Genomic DNA, 24,087 nt, shown 5'->3' on the forward strand with positions numbered 1-24,087 from the left:
AAGAAAAGCGTCTGGACTTCTTTAAGTTACTTGAAGACGTTAATTTAAAGAAGTCCAGACGCTTTTCTTTGCAAGCTCCTTTGACTACGATGACCTGGATGACTGAGAATCTTCACAGACATTTTAAAATGTTGTTGCCAAACACACAAACAGAATATGGTGCAATCAAAAGAAACCAAATTTATTTGTAAAGTTTTGTTGTTTTTTGGATGACAGTGGTAAGATGTTAATGAACACACAAATGAGAATTTACTTTCATCAGCAGCCCATGGAGCCCTTCACTTCAAGCCCAGGTTCTCATACCATTAGTCATGGATAAATTGGTATTGAATATTTGGATTCTTGACATTGTTCATCTAAATGGAACCAACCTGCAGCCCAACTGGACCTTTGGGTAGTTTCATAGATGTAGTTTTCTTTAGCCACATTCCCTCACTATCCTCTGTTCATTTAAGCTGCACAAACCCAGTGAGATGTGCTGTCCACATTGGAGAGTCCATTTGGTTCTTGGGTGTCCTATTTCAATTTTTAAAAACTGATGCAATTAGAACAGGTGATACCACATTTTATCAAAATGTTTTTTCAGTGCTCCAAAGAGCACAAAGAATATTTCATTCACCTCCATTACATGTATGAAATCTAAGTCTTGGTCAAACTGTCACTCAAAGTAACCTCCACATGTTTGCAACATACAGCAAACAAAACACCCTGGTTATTATATTTGATTCTTTTTCCACCTACCATAAAGCAAAAAGTTTGCAGTTTGAAAACAAGGTAACCTCTAAAGAGCCGTCACTCATGTAAATTCTATGTTACCAGTGAAACATGTCAAAACTCACAGACCAGCCAAGACTTTGATATGTTAACAGATTCTTATGTCATGTCTTATGTCACCTCTTTCTGAAAGTACATTTCTTACCTGGCTATGGCTCGTATGCAGCAGCGGGACATGTTGATGAAGGATGAGGATGAGGCCCTGGTCTGTAGCGTGGTCTCAATGCCTCGCAGCAGGTCATTGGTCTTCAGCAGCAACAGCATCTGCCGGGGAACTCTGTTCAACAAGTCGCTGATCTGGGGCAGGTACAGGCCTGCATTGGTCCTTATCTCAATATCCTGCCAAGTAAGACACGCAACAGGAAAAGTAAAACTCAGGTTGCATGTATATGTGTAAGTCCATCAATGGCTGCTTATACCCAGTGAGTGTGAAAAAGATAAAACACTTGAAGTGGACAGAACAAGGAGAAGGAATTGGCTGATCTTATCAAACTGTAATATTTTCATATAATCAGACGAAGCAGGCCCCCGGGTCAAAGTACTGTTACTGACTATTAATAATGGCTCGTGGCTACATACGACAGATGACACTGACAGTGTAGGCTGATCAGTTGCTTCAAGTCACTACTTTGGCTCTCGGAGGAGGCGGACGCACTTTTTCTCCTCTCCCTTATCTTCCCTGCTTATGTCCTTGTCTTGTCTCGTGTGTTTTTTTGTATTACTTTCCCTGGAACACTCTCTCACAGTCTGTTTCTAAAACCTAAAGAGAAGTCTGGGCTCGGGAGAGCCCGAGTGCCCTGGAGGTACTTTCCCTGCCGGATACACGATGGACGGGTGGCAGACATGGAGGATCGTGTGCCTGGCGGGACTGTCGATCGAGGACGCTGAAGATATCGACCTATTTGGAAGCATGATAACAGGGTTCTTGCTGATCGGAGCTGGCTTGGCCCTGGCTTATCGGAGAATTAAGAAAGCCGAACCGGCTGTTCAAACCCCCCCCCCCAAGGCTGCCCGCTGGGATTGGAACGATGGGACAAGGCGCAACTTCTCAGAAAGGGCTCACTGAGTGCAGCATGGTTAAGAGCTTGGAGGCGCTAACGGCTGCAGTGAAGGCTCAGAATAACACCTCTGGGCAGAAGCTGGATTACATCGCGGATCAGTTGGCTGCGGTCGTGAGGTCTCAGAATCTGCTCTGTGAGCAAAAGCCTGAATAGACCACGGAATTGAAGGTAAATAACATCATGGAGAAACTCGCAGTTATTAACGGGAGATTGAGAGACCAGTGTCGGAGTGTTAAAGAACAGCTTTGAAATTCTCATGAGTTGTTGCAAAAGACAAACCACCATCATAATGCGGCTATCCCTTCGGCGCCAGCTGTGGGCTCAAGGCTGGAGCTGAACAAAAACTCCCTGATAACGACTGTGTTGAGTTTGTTCTTCCCATTCCATGCAAGGCCACCTGGGTTGGCTGGAAGACTGTTTACTTAGCCTGGCAGGGCGAAGGACACTGTCTCAGCTGAACTATGGACACACACATACACACACACACATACATATACTGATACTGATAAGCACTCACTGACGCATCACCCTCCCTACCCTGGATCCAACGCCACCTCCAACGCTTACCTCCCCTCTGATGTGGACATCGGGTCAGTTGGAGGCGCAGTCGAAAGATTGCAGCGGCCCCAGATCAGATGTACACACTGGAACACTTTCCCATGTTGCTGTCTGTGTTTATTGTGCTGTGGTGTGTTGATATCTGTGCATTCCTGTATTATCCTTCTGTGTTGCACATTTCAATGTTTTTTTTTCCTCGCTACCTAGCCTGACCTGTCTCCCCAATGTGATGTTTGTATTGTATGTACGGTCGGCAAGGTCTGTCATCTCGGTTGTGGGCAAAAGACCTGCAACTGACAAATAAAGGCCATCATCATCATCATCATCAACTTTTAATCGCCACATGCAGTAAACTGCAGTGAAATGAACCCGCCCCCCGACCTTACACACACAACACAGACATCACATGGGGATACAAGTCAGAGAACGGTTGCATTACAGAAAAAAACACTGAAATGTACACTACAATGGGAAAAGTACAAGAGGAAAAAAAGAGACCTCTGCTCATGCTGGGCTATAGAGGACAGCATGAGAACAGGAAACAAAAAAACTCCTCTGCACAAAAAAGCACTTAAATGTCCACAGCACAACATTATAGAGCACGTGACCAGCAACAGGGTTGGGTAGGGGAAAGGAGTAATCCCAGGCAACACAGCAGCCATCCTGCCACTGCGCCGACTCACCAGCGTGGGCCCAGACCCGCCTCGTGTTCCCAGGAGGCAACAAGCATCGAAGGCATTGGAAGGGGAGGGGGGATGTGTGAGTGCTTATCAGTGTAAGTGTATGTGTGTGCGTGTCCATAGTTCAGCTGAGACAGTGTCCTTCACCCTATCAGGCTAAGTAAACAGTCTTCCAGCCAAACCAGGTGGCCTTGCATGGGATGGGAAGGAACAGACTCAACACAGTCGTTATCAGGGAGTTTTTGTGCGGCTCCAGCCTTGAGCCGTGCAGCTGGCGCCGTGGTGTTCGCATGTTGATGCCGTTGATTTTTCTTTTATGCGAGCAGCTTAGGAGAATTTCAAACCTGATCTTTAACACTCCGACACTGGTCTCTCACTCTCCCGTTGTAGAGCCGCGAGCCTCCCCAAGATGGTATCAAACTTCTGGTCCGTGGTGTTGTCATTCTTGTGATTCTGAGACCCCACAACTGCAGTGAGCCGTTCTGCGATGTGATCCAACTTTTGCTCAAGGGTCTCATTTTGAGCAGGCCTCTCTCTGATGTATCCCATCATACGCTCAATGGTGTTATTTTGAGTCTTCAGGGCAGCTGTAAGCGTCTCCAAGGTGTTAACCATGCTGTGTTCGTTGTGAGAAGTCGCGCCTCAACCCATCGCTTCAATCCCAGCGGGCAGCCTTGGGGGGGTTTGAACAGCTGGTTCTGCTCTCTTAATTCTCCGATAAGCCAGGGCCAAGCCAGCTCCGATCAGCAAGAACCCTGTTATCATGGTTCCAAATAGGTAGATATCTTCAGCGTCCTCGATCGACAGTCCCGCCAGGCACATTTCTACACACAAAAAACTGCAAAACAGTCACAAGTTTAAAACAATTTCACAAATATGTTTATTTAAAAGATTAAACTGTTAAATTCTGTTGTTATGCTGTAAATACATAACTAAAATTTGACTCACTTATTATAATATGACATGCAAAAGTGATGGGACAAAAGCTATGAATGTTTTTTATGAGTACAGAACATCTGGGAACCAAAAAGGTGCTGCTGAACTAGGCCCCGGTCCGGATGGGCCTGGGCCCCCTTTGGCGGGTTGCAGAGTATGGGGGTGCCACTAAATTATTGAAGTTCAATAATTTATGTTTTTTTAACACATGACAGTGGTGGTGGGAAGTCTGTTTTTTGTCAAGTAGTTTTAAACTTCTTTTATAAATGTTTTCAATAGTTTTAAGTGTTGTTGGACAAGCAAGTGACCAGGACGTCAAACAATCCGGTCGTTAAGTGATGACGTGACGAATCCTACTTCCGGGTCTAAAGTAGTCTGCGTTTAATATGGCATTTGTGTTGTTAACATGTTTAATGTTATGTATTTTCTTCTATTTAATCTCAAAAAGCTCCTAAAACAGTCAGTGATCACTGTTGACCTCCCTCGGCTTTTATTACCGCTAATCATTTATTTAAGCTCAGTTTTTAAAACCTTAGGATGTAACTACAGCCCAGCCCATGCAGCAGTATATGAATGACTAACCTCGTATTGTGGATGGATTATCTCAGTTGTTCTCCTGGCTGAAGTTTGGTCCTTTTACAGCATCCTGCCATGCGATTACATTTGTTCCTGACCACCGAGAACACTCACGTTAACTTTTATCGAGTGGAAAAAAAGTTAGCTTGTTTATATTATGCTAACATAGCTGTGTCGCTAGCGGTCACGTAGCACATCATTATATACCAGCTAGCCCAACTTCAGTAACCCTACAAACGTCACTGCTGTTTAGTTTTCTGTCTTCATTTATGCTGGAAGTGATAACAGAGCTGTACGTTTTAATTTGTTTCCAAAACCCCGCAGTCAGGACATGCTATATTGTATTTAGATAGAAGCTAGCGAGCTAACTCCCTGCTAACTTCTAACTCCGTTAAATGTCATAAATTCCGTTTTCATGGATGCCTGGATGTTAAACTCAATTGTTACACCTGGTAGAGCAGAACGCTGATCATTTTATTAAAGATGAAAGACTTTAGACAGTTTTTAAACTCTCAGTAATGCCATAGGGATCGTTTGATATATGGACCTACAGCGGAGTTTAGGTCCAGACACGACTAGTGACGTCAGACTTAACGACCGGATTGTTATTTTTGTATGTGCCCTGGTTACACTCCGCGTTGATTATTGTAATTCTGTCTTTTCTTGGTTACTTCTCCATAGTCGTCAGCTGGTCCAAAATGCAGTTGCTCGTGTAACTACCAGAACCGCTTCTGTAGAATATATTTCTCCTGTCCTTCAACAGCTTCACTGGTTGGCTGATTTTGAGAGATAATATTGGACCTGCTTTTCACTCTCCCCTCCAGCTCCTCCATGTTTGTCAACCTGCCTGTGTATGCACTGTGCTTGAAACGTTGGGGGAATTATCGCTGTTTGTTCTTTACTATGGTGGTGACAGATTTTGGATTTCTGCTGCAATATTCTAATGATAAGATCAGAATTTGGATAAAAACATGCAAACATTCATCCTGTCTTGTATCAACGGTTCAGTCTGGTTGTAGTGGTGCAATGGTGCGGAGGATATTGTATTGGCACACTTTGGGCCCAGTAGCACCATGAGAGCATTGTTTAAACACCATTGTATGACCATGTCCATCCCTTTAGTACCAAAGTGTACTCATCTTTTGATGGCTGCTGCTACCAGGTCGCAATGTAACAAAGCTCAAATAATCTGAAACTGGTAAATTCACTGTATTCAAATACAACAACTGCATCATTTCAAAGTAGATCAAAATCTCGGAGGAATGTTTTCACACCTTGTTGCCATGAGCGATTAAGGTAGTGCTAAAGGTAAAAGGAGGTGAATCCCAGTACTTTGAATGTATACCTGATAAAGTGTCCAGCAGAAAAGGAAGAGTAGATTCACACAAATAGGCTTTCAGGTATTGCTTCAGTACAAACAGTAAATGATGGTACACAGAAAGAAGTAATGACAAAGGAATAAGGGGACGGAGGGATGATGTTTACCTCCATGGCAACTATTTGTTCTCTTTGATGTTGAAGATGGCTGCTTGAGTTGCTGCATCAGTGTCTTGCTCTACTCTACTTCAAAGGACTTTTCCTACTGCACATCAATGCAGCTAAATTACACCATTAGTCATGGAACAAAGTGATTCCAAAGCCTTATTCATTTTGCAATCTTTAGATGGTAAGTATGTCAAGAGGTGAGCAGAGGTGAGTCTGTACAAGTGCTGGACAAAACACAAGTAAACTGAACAACTGCATAAATGCAGACTAATTGGATGCGTAATATAGAAATACCTATTCACGTCATCTGAAAGTCTAAATAGATGCACAAATTATTGGTCAAGGTTAGCGCTGGGTATATTTTCAACTTGGATGCATTAACATTACAATCAGTGCTCTAAAATTACAAACGAGGGATGTTTTCAATCACAAAGAAAAATTTGGTACACGATGATGGAATAAAAAACATTTTGTTTTCTGCGAGATTTAAAGGTTTGTGTTCATACACTTTTTTTTTTACAGCTCCAGTACAAATGATTCATAGTTATAGTTTTAACAGAAGATAAGAAGCACTTCACTTGACTTAGCAACAGAGCTGAAGGAGTCCTTTTCAATAAATGAAAAACAAAGTGACCCTCACTTTGTTTTTAGGAGTGGTAATGAGTGGATTTGGTGAAGCGATGTTGTAAAAAGAGAGAATGTAGCAGGAGGGTCAGACTAATACAAAGTGCAGTTTTAACTGCATCCTCGGGACTGTTTTCAGAGTCAGTCTCCTAATAGCTACTTTATCATTCTAAAGAATAAATCTGCAATGTCAGATACATAAACAACTACATTATTAAGGACCATCAAACGCATCTCAGTGGTGCTCCCGTATCCAAACATCTTCAAATCACAGGGGAGCAGGATTTACTACAAAGGCTTCAGCTGCCCGAGAGCTGGTAGATTCTAGAAGGTAAAAAAAATACAATAAAATAAAATAAATCACCTTCCAGGAATAAAAGTGTGCGCCAAGGTAACACAGTGACATCACGCAGGCTGAGATGAGTGAACTGACAAAATCAAACATCAGCATGGAGGACTGCTGTTCATCCAAACTACAGGATACACTTTCATTAAACTGTATTGCTCCACAGCCTTATGTGTTCATTATTGTAACCACGATGACACAAAGCTTCTCCCTTTTATTTTAACAGGGTTACAATCATAAGACTTGCCTTACAGCTGTAGGCTTGTAGCCAAACCTTTGTTGGTTGGACAGTTATTATATTTCATTACTCACCATCAAAAATAACAACGGTATGCTTCTAGAGATGTTAGATAAGCTGTTGCTATTGCATCACTTACACCAGAACTGGAGAGCAGACAGAGTTTTTAATTTAAAAAAATAAAATGGCTTTTTTTCCTTTGAAAAAAATATTATTGTGAGAAGAATTTGATTTATCGAATTAGATCCATCAGTAGTGGTTCCTTGATTTTAATGGCTGACGTATGCCTGTGATACACTGTGGCCGTGATGGACAGTTTTCAAACTCTCTTTGTTTCATGTAAGCTTTCCATACACCAAACTAGTTTCTGATTGTAACCGATGCTTCATTTCATACTACCAGCAGGAATGCCAAGACAAGGATCGCTGTGTCCACAGGGTGCTGAAGGAAAAAACAAACTACATTTTAATACTTAAGAGAAGAAACCACAGTAGAACCATCTGTTACCAAAAGCAGCTAGGGAGAGTACGACACCTGTACGATCTACAAAGTCAGCGCTATCTAAGTAAACATCCAGAGAAATCTTTGAGCACCAATGAACTTTTACTAATACTAATACTAAAAATATTGTTATCCAGATTATAATGAGAGAAACACATCTGACAACTCTACAGTGCTGACTGTAAAGCTTTTACCTTTTTAAACTGCACTGGAAGTTAAATCTAATTACTTTTCAATGCACTTTGAAGGAAAATACCATTAACAGTGAAGAACTGTGCATTTGGATTTCTGGCAAGTTAGAAGCTCAGCAGTTAAACTTCTGATGTATGTGAGGTTCTGACTATGGACATATATAAACAGACAGATATGAGCAGGTGTTTAAACTGAATCTTATAAACCTTATTTTCATTTGCTACACAAATATTATTTACTTTTATGTGCTGTAATGTCTAATTTTTAATATCTTGAAAGGCAAATGTTTTAAACAGAGAGTATTTAATTAATATTGTATATTAATGTTTTTTATTATTTTATTTAATAAAGCCATTCATAAAAATCCAATGGTTTTTTCACTGTGTGAATAACAAACATTGGTGCCCAAAGCCCTGTGTATATTCTTCTCCAGACTAATTATATGTGCACGCTAATCTGATCAAAGTGTGTGTGTGTGTGTGTGTGTGTGTGTGTGCGTGTGTGCGTGCGTGCGTGCGTGCGTGCGTGTGTGTTAGCAAGATTTTCAGGGCTGTCAGTCCAGATAAACATAGATTTGACATGCACAGAGACAGACAGACACCATTCTGACACAGATAAACTGCTCTCTGTCTCCGTCTAATGCCCACAGGAAATGATGTGAGAAAACAACTGCAATGCAGCAAACAGCATCTGATTCATCTACATTATCTCCCACCTACACACACGCACACACACAATTTTATTCAATTCAGTTTATTAACGTAGTGCTAATTCACAGCAACAGACAGCCTCCTGTGAGCAATCACTTGGTGATAGCGGGGAAAAAAATCTCCCTTTCAACAGGAAGAAACATGCGGCAGAGCCAGGCTCCGGGAGGGACAGCCATCGCTGCGACTGGTTTGTGGGACGTGGGGAAAGAACAGAAAAGAAGACCACAGGGAGACGGCAGAAAACAGAAACCAGTGATGTTCTGCCAGGACAAGCAAGGCAAGCAGTGCTTTACTTGTCAAATCTAAATTTAGACATAAATGAAGAAATACCAAAGTAAAGCGATCTCATACAGCACTGTCATAAAGTTCCTCAATTCCATTAAATGCAAAAAAGACCAGCAAGCAAATAAACGCCATGAGGAAATGCTACAGTGAGAAGAAAATTAACATTTCTGATATATTCCCACATATGAGGCCCATTGTCTAGAAGGAATGTATGAAAGCTGTCATACAACACTAATATGATTTATCTATTTTTTTATTCCTGAATCAATCACTAGTCCAAAAACTGACTGAAATGGCGTCAAATACAACCTGAATTTGTTTCGGTCAGCATCAAGTAATTACAACAGTAATAGCAATTATGTCACTCCTGGATTTGCTTAAACCACTTACAAGTAACTGCTCAGTATACATCATTTCCTTTATTAACAGTAAGCACTTCACTAAAAGTGGTCCTATTGTGCTTTCTGTCGTATATATGCTGCTACAATGGCAGATAGAGTCCCGATCAAAAGTTTAAGACTTTTGGAGAAATGGCAAAAAAAATCATATCTTGCATGGTTGGATCTTAACAAGGTTCCAAGTAGAACTTCAACATGCAACAAGAAGAACTGGGAGTGAGACAAAAAATTTTGAGCATGCAATTTATTGAAAACACCACTTAAACACACCACTTAAACTTAAACACACAGGCTGTTTTACAGCTGATCAAAAGTTTTGGACCACATAATGCAAAATGCAAAAATGTGGATTCATTGTCATTTTCTGTCAGGTAGTCACACTGTCATGATGTTCTGATGGCAAAGGCAAAAAACATTCCCCTTTTGAACATGGCTGGGTTGTTGAACTGCATAAGCATTGTCTCTCACAGCACGCCATCGCTGCTGAGGTGGGATGCAATGAGACATTTGAAAATTCATAAATGATCCTGAGGGTTATGGAACAGACCCAAATTAAGGCCGTTACCGGTGCCGACTGCAGCCCCCATAACCATCAGATGACATCTGAGACTGAAGGGCTTCAAAAACTAAAAACGTCTTCAAAGGCCTCGTCTCCTTGAACGCCACAGAACTGACCATTTGGACTTTGCAAGAGAGCACCAAACATGGGACACTGAAAGGTGGAAGAAAGTTTTATTCTCTGATGAGGATAGTCCTGATGGTTTCCAACATTACCAGCATGACAAGCAGATCCCGCCTGACATGTTTTCTACGCTCCGCAGTGGAGGGGACGCCATAATGGTCTGGTGTGCTTTTTCCTTCAGTGGAACAATGGAGCTTCAGGAAGTGCAGGGACGTTAAACGGCCACTGGCTGTGTCCAGATGTTGCAGAGAGCATCCTCATGACTGAGAGCCCTCGTCTGTTTGGTTACGACTGGGTTTATCAACAGGACAACGCTACAGCACACAACGCTGCAGGACAAAGGACTTCTTCCAGGAAAAGAACATCACTCTTTTGGACCATCCTGCGTGTTCTTGTGATCTAAATCCAACTGAGAACCTTTGGGGATGGATGGCAAGGTAAGTTTACAAACATGGACAACAGTTCCAGACAATAGATGCCCTTCATGCGGCCGTCTTCACCACTTGTTCCCACTCACCTCATGGAAGCGCTTGCATCAAGCATGCCGCAATGAATTTTTGAAGTGATCAACAATAACGGTGGAGCTGCTCATTACGGAGTTCATGTTTGGAACTTTGATTTCTGTTTTTGGGGGGTTTATGGGATTTTTGGAGGTGTGGTCCTAAACCTTTGATTGGGACTGTATTAAACATGCCCAAAATCTCACCTAAGGCCGCCTGAGGTCAGTATGTAATGATCCCTGTGAGCTGATAGTTTTCTCTACTCTTTTTTTCTTGATAATATCAATGAAACCAGATATCCTAAATGTGATTGTATCTAGCATAAAGCTCCACTCACGTATAGTTCAAAACCTTTCATTTACGAGGGGCACCCAATCAAAATAAAGCTGGCATACAAGAAGAGGACAGGAAGCTAAAATGACTTGTTTCAGACAGAGGATAAACTGAGGGACTGTTGTTTAAGATAAACAGGGATTCTTTTTAGTTATCAATCATACAAAGCTATTCTAATAGTGCAAGAAATTAGTAAAGTAGGTCCCTTGAAACATAACTAGCAAATGCAGAACAGCTGCAAGTACCATACTGAGTAGACTTACTGTAGTCTAATTTAATCTAATTCTTTGCTAAATCATTTTCTGTGAATCGCTCTAAACTCTCCTTTGTTCACTAAATAAGTTACTTCACATCTCATGTTTTTTTTCTTTATTTACTTTTTAAAAAATCAAAACCAATCGTTAACAGGGTAGAGACATAAACCTACAACATAATACCACATCACAGCACCCCAGTCCAAATAACAGGGTGCTGGGTGTTCTGAAGTGCTATGCTGATGCCTGCTTGGGGAATAACAATTAGTAGTAATTATAGGAGGTTGGGTAGCAGGCCTCACAGCTGTCAGGCGGGACACAGAGAAGGTGACAGGGCTCTCATTTGCATCTGAAAGCTTCAATAAGGACATATTGTATTGAGAGTGGCGCAATAATAAGCCAAGCAAAAGGAAAAGGGAATTCATCTTGGGGGAGGTGGAATCTGTTCTGGCGATTTTTCTTTCTCTCCAGTATATTAGAGTTAACCAGCTGATTTTGTACCACAGACAGACATAAGGGAAGAATGTCAGACACGATTTAGCAAAACCAAGTGTCATTCTTACAGAGTACACAAGCAAATTGCTACTGTATGAAGTAAATAAAATTTACTGAACCAATATGTACTTATAAAAAAGGCACCTAATTCAAGAGATGAAACATAGTTTGTACATAAATGAGAATCAATTATATCTTTAGGCACCTGTCACAAAAATACATGATTGGTTCCCATTTCATGAGCTGAATCTACAAAAAAGCCAAATATGAAGGTGTTCACTAACAAGCTGATACCCAAGAGCTTTTAGCCAAAAACTTGCCATACCTCTGCATGGAGTGCAGTGTGTCTTTTAAAAGTCTGAGGAAACTACAGGGAGTGCAGAATTATTAGGCAAGTTGTATTTTTGAGGAATAATTTTATTATTGAACAACAACCATGTTCTCAATGAACCCAAAAAACTCGTTAATATCAAAGCTGAATGTTTTTGGAAGTAGTTTTTAGTTTGTTTGCAGTTTTAGCTATTTTAGGGGGATATCTGTGTGTGCAGGTGACTATTACTGTGCAGAATTATTAGGCAACTTAACAAAAAACAAATATATACCCATTTCAATTATTTATTTTTACCAGTGACACCAATATAACATCTCCACATTCACAAATATACATTTCTGACATTCAAAAACAAAACAAAAACAAATCAGCGACCAATATAGCCACCTTTCTTTGCAAGGACACTCAAAAGCCTGCCATCCATGGATTCTGTCAGTGTTTTGATCTGTTCACCATCAACATTGCGTGCAGCAGCAACCACAGCCTCCCAGACACTGTTCAGAGAGGTGTACTGTTTTCCCTCCTTGTAAATCTCACATTTGATGATGGACCACAGGTTCTCAATGGGGTTCAGATCAGGTGAACAAGGTGGCCATGTCATTAGTTTTTCTTCTTTTATACCCTTTCTTGCCAGCCACGCTGTGGAGTACTTGGACGCGTGTGATGGAGCATTGTCCTGCATGAAAATCATGTTTTTCTTGAAGGATGCAGACTTCTTCCTGTACCACTGCTTGAAGAAGGTGTCTTCCAGAAACTGGCAGTAGGACTGGGAGTTGAGCTTGACTCCATCCTCAACCCGAAAAGGCCCCACAAGCTCATCTTTGATGATACCAGCCCAAACCAGTACTCCACCTCCACCTTGCTGGCGTCTGAGTGGGACTGGAGCTCTCTGCCCTTTACCAATCCAGCCACGGGCCCATCCATCTGGCCCATCAAGACTCACTCTCATTTCATCAGTCCATAAAACCTTAGAAAAACCAGTCTTGAGATATTTCTTGGCCCAGTCTTGACGTTTCAGCTTGTGTGTCTTGTTCAGTGGTGGTCGTCTTTCAGCCTTTCTTACCTTGGCCATGTCTCTGAGTATTGCACACCTTGTGCTTTTGGGCACTCCAGTGATGTTGCAGCTCTGAAATATGGCCAAACTGGTGGCAAGTGGCATCTTGGCAGCTGCACGCTTGACTTTTCTCAGTTCATGGGCAGTTATTTTGCGCCTTGGTTTTTCCACACGCTTCTTGCGACCCTGTTGACTATTTTGAATGAAACGCTTGATTGTTCGATGATCACGCTTCAGAAGCTTTGCAATTTTGAGACTGCTGCATCCCTCTGCAAGATATCTCACTATTTTTGACTTTTCTGAGCCTGTCAAGTCCTTCTTTTGACCCATTTTGCCAAAGGAAAGGACGTTGCCTAATAATTATGCACACCTGATATAGGGTGTTGATGTCATTAGACCACACCCCTTCTCATTACAGAGATGCACATCACCTAATATGCTTAATTGGTAGTAGGCTTTCGAGCCTATACAGCTTGGAGTAAGACAACATGCATGAAGAGGATGATGTGGACAAAATACTCATTTGCCTAATAATTCTGCACTCCCTGTACATACTTGGACTACAGATATTTAGAAGTATATGAACTATGTCTGAAAGAAAGTCCAAAAATGTACCTGACACAGGACCTGAGAGATGCATTTGACCCTTCAGTTGATCCATGTAATGTACACACTGATGCCTCAGCTGTCAAGAAGCTAATCTTAAGTAAGGGGAAACAGGGAGGAAAGGCTGGGGTACACCAAATTACACAAGACATGAACTAAAAACTAGGGGTGGGGGGGGGGAAAGCGACACTGCGTAGTATCGCGATATTTTGTTTGCTAATAATGTATCGATACAGGGACAGCAGACATCGATATTTTATTACAAAAACTTCCAGTCCACCAGCCGGTGCGGTTGAGCTTTTTCTCTAGTGAGGTCAGCAGAGGTTAGGTCAGCACATGGGAAAATTGATCAAACAAAGATGGAGGCAGAGCAAGAAATCAGGAAACTGCCATCTGCGTTTAAATCGAACGTCTGGTCGTATTTTGAACATTTTTAACAAGGATGGGACAAATGAGATGGATATGACATACTGGATTTGCAAGGAGTTTCATATGAAAATAAAGTAGTCTGGGAATACTACGAACATGAGGGCCCATCTTACATTACACCATCCAAAAATAGCATTAACCACGGACGGCAAAGCTAGCTCTAAATCAGCTCAACTGAAAAATCGACCAACACTGGACACTCTTAGCTTAACAAAGCTATCTGCCAATTCAGAGCGAGCTAAGAAAATGACATAATCTATCACGTACTTCATCTGCAAAGACCTGCATCCTTACAACATTGTGGAAAACGAGGGCTTTTCTTATATGCTCAAGACGCTGGAACCCAGGTATGTGACACCATCACGACGTTTTCTCGCGGACACAGCCGTACCCAATCTCTACATAGACGTGAAGCGTAAAGTTGAGGAAAGTTTGAGCACAGCAGAAAGGGGTGCATTAACTTGCGACGCATGGACCTGTGTAATTGCTACAGAACAATTTATGTTATACTTTGTTATTGCTAGAGAAGAATATTTATTTTATTATTTTACATATAAATTTTTTTTCCTGGGGACCCTGTGACACCCCATTGAAGAGCCGTAGGCTGTGGATCTCTTAAGATCTCACTGTTGGGTTTGTAAGGCCATGTTACTCCTAAGTTTCTATCTTGTTCAAAGAGAAGATATAAAACAAAGTTCTAAGCTAATCGACCTTAGTGTTCTCCTTTTTTAAAAAGAATCGATACGAGAATCAAATCGTTAAACAGAATCGAAAATGGAATCGGAATCGTGAAAATCTTATCAATACCCATCCCTAGTTGTCACCGACAATACTTCTAATATGACAATTGCCACTCAGCTAGTGGGATACCTGCATGTGAAGTGTTTCGCCCATAAGCTCAATCTGGCATCACAACAAGCCTTAAACCGCCTGCAGAATCCAGGGTCTTGGGGAGAGTGCGGCGCATAACTGTGTTTTTCAATAGAAACTTGGTGGCAAACCACGCTCTGGAGCAAAAACAGAAAATGTTACAGCTCCCGACTCACAAGCTCAAGACCGACGTCTGTTTAACTTTTTTTTAGGGCAGCAACAAACAGGACAGTTTACTTATTTTAATTTAAGACAAAATATTTTATTTTATTTAAATTTAAAACTTTTTATTTAATGTAAAATTATATTTTGTTTTAATTTACTTTCACATTCTTCAGTTAATGAAGGGGCCGCATAGTTTTTACAAATTGCTATAATTGTACCAGATGGTTGCATTTAGTTTAGTTGGACTAGACTGTAATACAAACCGTTCAGTTTGTCAGCAATAAAACTGACTGAAATGAGAGAATGACTGAGTGTGAGACTTTGTTATTAGATAAAATTAATATTGATAAAGTTTACCTTTATGGACAGAATCTGCAGTAGAAAAAATGTGATAAATCGCAAAATATAATACTCAGAATATCGCAAATAATTAAAAAAAATTGCAATAATATCGTATCGTGAGTGAAGTATTGTCATAATGTCGTATCGTGGGGTGTATGGTGATTCCCACCTCTATTAGCCACCACCTTAAGTAGTGGATGCCTGACTAAGTCATGAGTCACAGGTGAGTTGATTGCTGACAGGTGTGTGGGCCAAATGTGGGAACCCACAATGAGTAATGAGGAGGGACAGGAAAGACAAGACAACCTCAGCAGGAGGCCTGTTAGCTGTGTCCTGATGGGTAAAGGTACCTTCTATTAAGACTATTTTGGCCAGCAGTCATGAATAGGGATGGGTATCGAAAACCGGTTCTTGTTGAGAACCGGTTCCCACTGTTTCAATTCCTTGGAATCGTTTGCCACTTTTATAAACGATTCCCTTATCGATTCCAGTCGCCCCGAATGACGTCATCACGTTGAGTAGCGTCTTTTACCCAGTAGGAAACACGGCGCCTGAGCGGCACAAACGCTCAAAAGTTTGGTTACACTTTATGAGAAAGGATGACAACAGGGCAACGTGCAATACTTGCAAAGTAGAGATTTCATCAAAGGGAGGAAACACTATGAACATGCAAAAGCATTTGCTCAAAAAACACGCGATTGCGTTCAACGAATGTCGTGTTTTTGATCCGCTCCGGACTAGCGAAGCTCAACCCAGCAGCAGCGGTAGCGTTTCCACGTCCTCTCCCGTTAATACTGCAGGTAACTAATCAATTAGCATTGCACATTATGTTAGCGCGATTTACCTTATTACAAAACCTGCTATTACTGTGCGTTGCATTTAGATAACCATGATGAGAGAGACAGAGTCTGGCTGGCTCAGATGCTGGCAGTTCTCGCTGCAGTCTACCGGTAGCGTCTCCTTTCAGGCCAGGATAGACGAATGTCACCGAGTAAGTTTGTGGTCAAAGGCTTGCACCCATTTGCCACAGCACATGCCCCCGATTTCACTTTGGTAAGTGAATGTGTTTAATTGTAGGCAGGGACATTACTGGATATTCTTGTGTAATTGCTACAGAATAATTTATGTTAAACTTTGTTATTGCTACAGGAGAATATTTATTTTATTATTTTACATATACATTTTTTTTCCTGGGGACCCTGTGACACCCCATTGAAGAGCCGTAGGCTGTGGATCTCTTAAGATCTCACTGTTGGGTTTGTAAGGCCATGTTACTCCTAAATTTCTATCTTGTTCAAAGAGAAGATATAAAACACAGTTCTAAGCTAATCGACCTTAGTGTTCTCCTTTAAAAAAAAAAAAAGAATCGATAAGGAATCGAATCGTTAAACAGAATCGAAAATGGAATCGGAATCGTTAAAATCTTATCAATACCCATCCCTAGTCATGAACTTACAATTTGTGCAGCTGGTGAGGAGTTTTAGTCTTTATTTCAATAAATGTTTCTGAATTTACTGTCATTGATTAAATTTGTCAAATTCAGTTATTCCTTTGCTGATCTAACTCTTGACCGTGGTTATCCTTATTGAGTGTTTTTGCAGTGTGAACTTTGTTTACCTTCTCAATATATGTGCTTGTCTTGCTATTTCTGGATTTTTCTTGGCCAGGTGTTTACTGATATACAGACTGGTTCATTTTAGTTTTATTCCAGTTTAGTTTTAAGAACATTCATTGTTAAAAGGGGTTTCGTCACCTTTATTTCTTCGAGGCAGAGGGTTCAGTGTCTTCACTGGCTATTTGCTTTCTATGAAAATATCAAAGTTATAATATTTTGTTGTTCCAGTGAATCTATATTAGCTTCACTAAGATCCCTGCCCTCCTCTGCAGCTACATTGCTAGCACACGACCTGGGTCTGTTCTCCAGGCTGCTTATAATAACGTCATTAATGCAGGAGTACTGGTCCAGATCTGCCACTTGCCACTACAAAGGGCCATCTTTTAGGTTTCTGTAGCTCTGTGATCTGCCCCATTTTCGTCTAGTAGTCGTTTCTGTTGTTTGGTGATATCTACAGTTTAGATCCAATTTAGATTCAGATTTAAATGGAGAACAATGACTTTTTCATTTCTTTTACTTCCTTTTCTAAGTCTGTGGCTTTTTTTGGTGGCATTCTGTTTGACAGCCTGACAAGAACAATGACGTGCACCAGGGAGACCAGTATTTGTGTCAATCAACATATGAGAAGAGAGAAAGACATTGACAGGAACTGTTAAGTGGCAAACTGAATGTTTACAACTCGCAGTACTTGCAGTAGAATACATTTATGGGCATGAAAACACCTGAAGTCAAAGATTAAGGTGTGCGGCCCAATACTTTTTTCCATATAATGTATGATAAAATACTTGTAGTGTCACCGACTGGATATATTTGTGACTAATGACTTTGTTTTCAGTGTTTCAGAAAGAAGCATTCAATTAGAAGAACATATTCCTGTATATGAAAGAAAAGCAAAAAACCCCAGAACTCTAAAAGCACTCAATATTTGCTGCGTGTGCGTGATTGCATTAACACTAATGGAATGCATCATCAGTTATTATAAAAATCCATGAATAAGAGGCAAGAACAAAGACTGAAGACAGAGCAGCAAAGGACAGAAGAGAGGAGGTGTGTGTGTGTGTGTGTGTCCGCGTGTGCGTGTGCGCGCGCGCGTGTGTGCGTGTGTGTGTGCGTGTGCGTGTGTGTGTGTGTGTGTGCGTGTGCGTGTGTGTGCGTGTGTGTGTGCGTGTGCAAGTGCGTGTGTGTGTGTGTGTGTGTGTGTGTGCGTGTGCAAGTGCGTGTGTGTGTGTGTGCGTGTGCAAGTGCGTGTGTGTGTGCGTGTGTGTGCGTGTGTGTGTGCGTGTGTGTGTGGGGACGGGTATTAACATCTTCATAGGGACCAAAAATTGGTAGTTTACTATACTTGTGGGGACAAACAGTCCCCACGAGTTTGAAGGCATTTTTGAGACTCAAAATGTGGTTTTAGTGTCAGGGTTACAATGAGGTTATGGTTAGATTTAGGGTAAGGGTCAGGGAAAGCATTATGTCAATGAGATGGTGCTTAAACGGTGCTCGGACCGGTGGCTAAAAAATGAAGAACACACACTTTGTCCAGAAACCTCTCTTGTTTAGCTGTTTTTTGTAAAAAGACAACAATGTTAGCCTTTTCTGCAGCTATAGGGGATTTATGGTATCACTCTTGGCTGGAAGCAGTGCTTAAACATTGGAGAAAACACCAATTTTGTCTAAAAACCTCTCATGTTTAGCCGTTTTCCACTTTTTCTTTGGTCATTTTAGCCTTTTTGGCCAGGGTGAAGGGAGTATCTGCCATCAAACAAGAAGACAGCCGCATGTAGCTATGATGATGTTTGCTAGTTCACCTTACATGCAGGTGTTGAGGAACCAGGGCACCCTGACGAGAAGTGGGCTACTGGAACAAGAAGGCATCAGTGGGCAAGAGACCAAAACAGGGCGTTGTTGGAGTGCTACTACGCAAGTAAGATAAGATAAGATAAGATAAGATAAGATAAGATAAGATAACTCTTTATTGTCATTGCACAGTCATACATAGTACAGTAGTACAATGAAATTGGAAAAACTGTCCTACGTCGGCACTACATATAACACAACACGACACGATATGACACATCACAACGTAACAAACAACACAACACAGTATATTGACTTAGTATAAAAAAGAAGAATAAGTGTATGTGTATTGCACACTGTTATTATTGCACATTAATTATTATTGCACCTTGTTATAAATATAAATATTATTGTTATCGTTTTAAACATTGTTACCTCCCCCTAAAAAGTCCAGGGAGGTATCCAGTCAGGTCAGCTATTTACATTGATCAGGGCTATTGCCCTGTTGTAAAAGCTGTCCTTGAGTCTATTTGTTCGGGACCTCAGCAGCCTGAACCTCCTGCCAGACGGCAGCAGCTTAAACACCCGGTGTCCTGGGTGTGTGCAGTCCCGTAGGATGCTGCGTGCCCTCTTGAGACAGCGAGTGCTGTACAGGTCCTTCAGGGAGGGAAGAGGATGTCCAATGATTTTTTGGGCCATGTTGATGACCCTCTGGAGTGCCTTTCTGTGTGCTGTGGTGCAGCTGGAGAACCACACACCGATGCAATATGTCAGCACACTTTCAATGGAGCAGCGGTAGAAGACGCTGGCGGAAGGGGTTACATGAATAAACAACTAGTAGCTCAGTGTTCCAACATTCGAAAGAAGGGACTGCTCTCACAGCTAGAGATTGACGAGGTACAACACAAATGCTACGGCAAGGGGGAGCCAGGACGCCAGGTCAGGAGGGAGATATCATCACCCCCACCCGAGATTGGGTATCAAGCTCCAAGTGCGATAGGAGAAGGATCGTTGAGTGTGAGAGGAACTGACCTGAAAAATAGGATCATGGCCAAGCTTGAAACCTGGACCCCCCGTAGCCGGTTACCAAGATTACGTGAAGTACCCTCAGAAGGTCTGCTAGATGATGTTAATGCAGCACTACGGACGATACCTACAGCCACGATTACCGAGACTAACAAGCTGATTTACAATACGGCAGCAGTGATCAGTGAGATGCTTGGCTACAAGTTGAACAGCGACAAGGGGCAGTACCCTCCATGGAGAAGGAGGCTAGAGGCTAAGATCAAGGTAGCACGGAGGGAGGTTAGCCAACTATTGGAGTTGCAGAAAGGCGCGATGAGGAAGGTGCCTAAGAAGTACAGGAAGCTGTCCATACCTGAGGCCTTGGAAACTGCCAAGCAACGACTCACAGCCTTGGCCAGCCGCTTAAAGAGAGATAGAAGGCAAGAGAATAAACCAGCTGTTCTCCATGGAACCAGCCAAGGTGTACTCTCAGTGGCAGGGGAACAATATGAGAACAGCACCACCAAGGCTGGAGGCAGAACAATACTGGAAGAGCATATGGGAGAAGGACACAACCCATAACGGCAATGCTCAGTGGCTAGAGGATCTGAGGGCAGACCACAGCGACCTCCCTGAACAGGGTCCAGTAACCATCACCGTGGCAGATATCCAAGAAAGGGTCTCCAGTATGAAGAGTGGGACAGCACCAGGCCCTGATATGGTTCATGCCTACTGGCTGAAGAAGCTGACTGCACTCCACGAGTGCCTGGCAGCACAAATGAACCAGCTGCTAGTTGACGAGAGACACCCGGAATGGCTAACCGAAGGCCGGACAGTCCTGATCCTCAACGACCCCCAGAAGGGACCGGTCCCCTCCAACTACCGACCAATAACCTGCCTCAGTACTACATGGAAGCTCCTGTCAGGCATCATAGCGGCTAAGATGAACAGGCACATGGGTCAATACATGAGCGGGACACAGAAAGGAATTGGCAAGAATACCAGATGCGCAAAACACCAGCTACTGGTAGACAGAACAGTCAGCAGAGACTGCAAGACCAGACTGACCAACCTGTGCACTGCCTGGATTGATTACAAGAAGGCCTATGACTCAATGCCCCACAGCTGGATACTGGAATGCCTAGAATTGTACAAGATCAATGGGACCCTAAGAGCCTTCATCAGGAACTCAATGGGGATGTGGCGTACAACACTAGAGGCCAACTCCAAGCCCATAGCACAAGTCACCATCAAGTGCGGGATCTACCAAGGAGATGCTCTGTCCCCACTGCTGTTCTGCATAGGCCTGAACCCCCTCAGTGAGATCATTAACAAGACTGGCTACGGATACCGACTACGGAACGGAGCAGTTGTCAGCCACCTCCTGTACATGGATGACATCAAGCTGTATGCCAAGAGTGAACGAGACATCGATTCACTGATCCACACTACCAGGCTATACAGCAATGACATTGGAATGTCGTTCGGGCTGGAGAAGTGTAGTCGGATGGTAACAAACAGAGGGAAGGTAGTCAGAACTGAGGGGATTGAACTACCAGAAGGCAACATTGCAGACATAGAGGACAGTTACAAGTACCTGGGGATCCCGCAGGCAAATGGGAACCATGAAGAGGCCGCTAGAAAAGCTGCAACCACCAAGTACCTGCAGAGGGTCAGGCAAGTCCTGAGGAGTCAGCTGAACGGTAAGAACAAGATCCTCTGTCAGTGCGCCCCAGGGCAGCTGTGGCTACAATGTAGCTTGCTATCGCCAGTGTGTGAATGTGTGTGTGGATGGGTGAATGACTGAATGTAGTGTAAAGCGCTTTGGGGTCCTATGGACTAGAAAAGCGCTATACAAATGCAGGCCATTTACCATTTACAAGATCCGGGCTATCAACACCTACGCCCTGCCCGTGATCATGTACCCTGCTGGGGTAATAGGCTGGCCAAAGGAGGAGATAGAAGCCACTGACATAAAGACAAGAAAGCTCCTTACCATGCATGGAGGGTTTCACCCCAAGTCCAGCACCTTGAGGCTGTACGCTAAGCGGAAGGAAGGGGGCCGGGGACTGGTGAGTGTCAGCACCACAGTCCAGGATGAGACAACGAACATCCACGAATACATCACGAAGATGGCCCCAACGTGCTCAGTGAATACCTCAGGCAGCAGAAACCCAAGAAAGTGGAGGGAGACGAGGAACCATCATGGAAGGACAGGCCCCTGCACGGTATGTACCACCGGCAGATAGAGGAGGTGGCTGATATCCAGAAATCCTACCAGTGGCTGGACAAAGCTGGACTGAAAGACAGCACAGAGGCACTAATCATGGCAGCACAAGAACAACCTGTTGCTCTACCTCTGGATCACTGGATCACAGTACAGTATCTTGTTTCGCTTTTTGTTGTCGTTTTATTTTTTGTAGCAATAATTGGACTGTAAGAAATTCCTGATAGTTGTTGTTCTGAATTTCACTGAATGTTGACCAAGCAGGTATTGAAAAAAATAACAGTCCATGTACCAACAAAATGAATGTGTCCTCCACCATAAACTGGAGATGGACCTTATTATCAGCATTCAGTTCAGAAGCCTGCATCTCTGGTGGCATGGAGGTACATTAGTACACATCTGGAAAGGCACCATGCCTGCTGAATAGTACATACAGGTTTACAGGCCACATATGCTCCTATTAAGACAACATATTTTTGAGAGGACGGTTTTGTTGCTTCTGTCAGGGTCCTGGATCTCTGACGAAGCATTTTGTATATTTTGGACTCATTGTTTATGTTCAGTTATGTACAGTTTTCTCTCTTCTATCCCTGTAGACCGTAGTGTACTCCATTTGTATTTATTCCCCAGTTATAGATATTGTCGGTTCTGTACACTCTTGTAATTTTACAGCCATAGTTCTCCACTTCCCTTCGTCTCTGTATTAGGTATTCCGTTATGTTATTTCCTCTCTGACTTTGGTAGCCCTTGTCTTGTGTGTTTAATATTCAGTTTTAGTTTCCCAGTCTCGTTTCCCAGTTGCTTGGACCTGTGTGTTCCCAGCAGTTGTGTTAACTTCTGCAGTTATTTGTACCCTCATTGTGTTTTGTCTCGCTGTCTTCATCATATTGTTTGCTTTTTGTTTTTAAGTGGTACATTTTCTCAGTTTAAACATTTGATGTATTTTCTGTGTTTCTGTGTTTCTGCAAATAAAATATGGGTTGAATTCATTTGCAAATCATTGCATTCTTTTCTTATTTGCATGAATCCCCCTACTGGAGCGCTGAAGCATTACCAGTGGACCAATGTACAATCAACCCAGCAACGGTGTCAAAGCCAAAACCTAAAATGATCCATTACACTACAATTTACTCTTATTCACAGCAGTAGTAATAAAACAGTAATACCAGTCTGTCATGGTTTCAGGTCAAATTGAGAGGATAAGATGATGAAGTAACAGTAAGCTTGAGTGTGTACAAGTTCATACCTCGGAACGGGTGACAGGTACAGAACTAATACCGGCATTCACCGCCTTCCAGGACCGAGCAGTCAGTACACAGGCAAAGAGGGGGTACAGATCCCCAGCGCCCAGTCTGCGGCTGTAACGCTCCACCCCTGACATGTCGCCCTTAATCAAAGCCTGCCACAGCTGACAGTAGTTCAACCTGAAGTCTGGTTGCAGAACCTATGGAGGCAGCAGAGAATATGTGATTAAGAGTGACTGGTTCACAGGTAAGAGGCTGGGCAGTAATACCAGCACTATATTCACTGTTTTACACTGTAGTAGATCACTGAGGTCACTGAGACTTGAACCCATCTGAGATTTTCAGTAGATGCACCTGTGGTATCAACTTGAACATCCTAGGCGACTTCCTTCTTGGGTTAATGCATTCACATTTTTTTCAGAAAACTTGACTTCTGACGTCGAGGTCACTGAGATTTGAAGTTTGAAGTTATCACATTCACAAACCAAGGTGTCCAAGCAGTTACCACAGTGTCTCTTCAGGCTTTTAGGGCTTAGGGTTACAAAAAGAGAGAAATCTGCTTCATCTCTTAATGCATTTCTTACTTTAGGCATATTTAATCCCCCTGCTAAGAACCATTTACCAACTCCAGCACTTGGAGCACAAAAGCCCTGCATAGTATCCTACTGGTAATAACACTGAACATGAGTATGTGTATGTGTGTCTATCTTAGCTTGATTAATATTCTTCTCCAAAATCACAGATGAAATCTCAAATCATTAGGAATAAATTGGTGCTATTATG

The 24,087-nt window shown here is 42.5% G+C and overlaps 1 protein-coding gene across 5 annotated transcripts in view; it reads right to left on the bottom strand.

The window, feature by feature from the left end:
- Positions 1 to 24,087, bottom strand: part of adck1 (aarF domain containing kinase 1) — a 90,945-nt gene that overhangs the window by 5,689 nt on the left and 61,169 nt on the right. For 4 of the 5 annotated variants that reach the window (XM_004564153.6, XM_012922720.5, XM_004564151.6 and 1 more), the window contains 2 exons: positions 23,307 to 23,504; positions 920 to 1,113 (listed from right to left, as the gene is read on the bottom strand). In XM_004564153.6, the coding sequence (XP_004564210.1) occupies positions 920 to 1,113; positions 23,307 to 23,504 (392 nt within the window). Of the gene's footprint in view, positions 1 to 919; positions 1,114 to 21,829; positions 22,133 to 23,306; positions 23,505 to 24,087 lie in introns of those variants that run through there. The other variant, XR_013094477.1, reaches the window with a different exon arrangement.

Source organism: Maylandia zebra, linkage group LG19 (assembly GCF_041146795.1).
Source record: "Maylandia zebra isolate NMK-2024a linkage group LG19, Mzebra_GT3a, whole genome shotgun sequence".
NCBI classification, from domain to species: domain Eukaryota; kingdom Metazoa; phylum Chordata; class Actinopteri; order Cichliformes; family Cichlidae; genus Maylandia; species Maylandia zebra.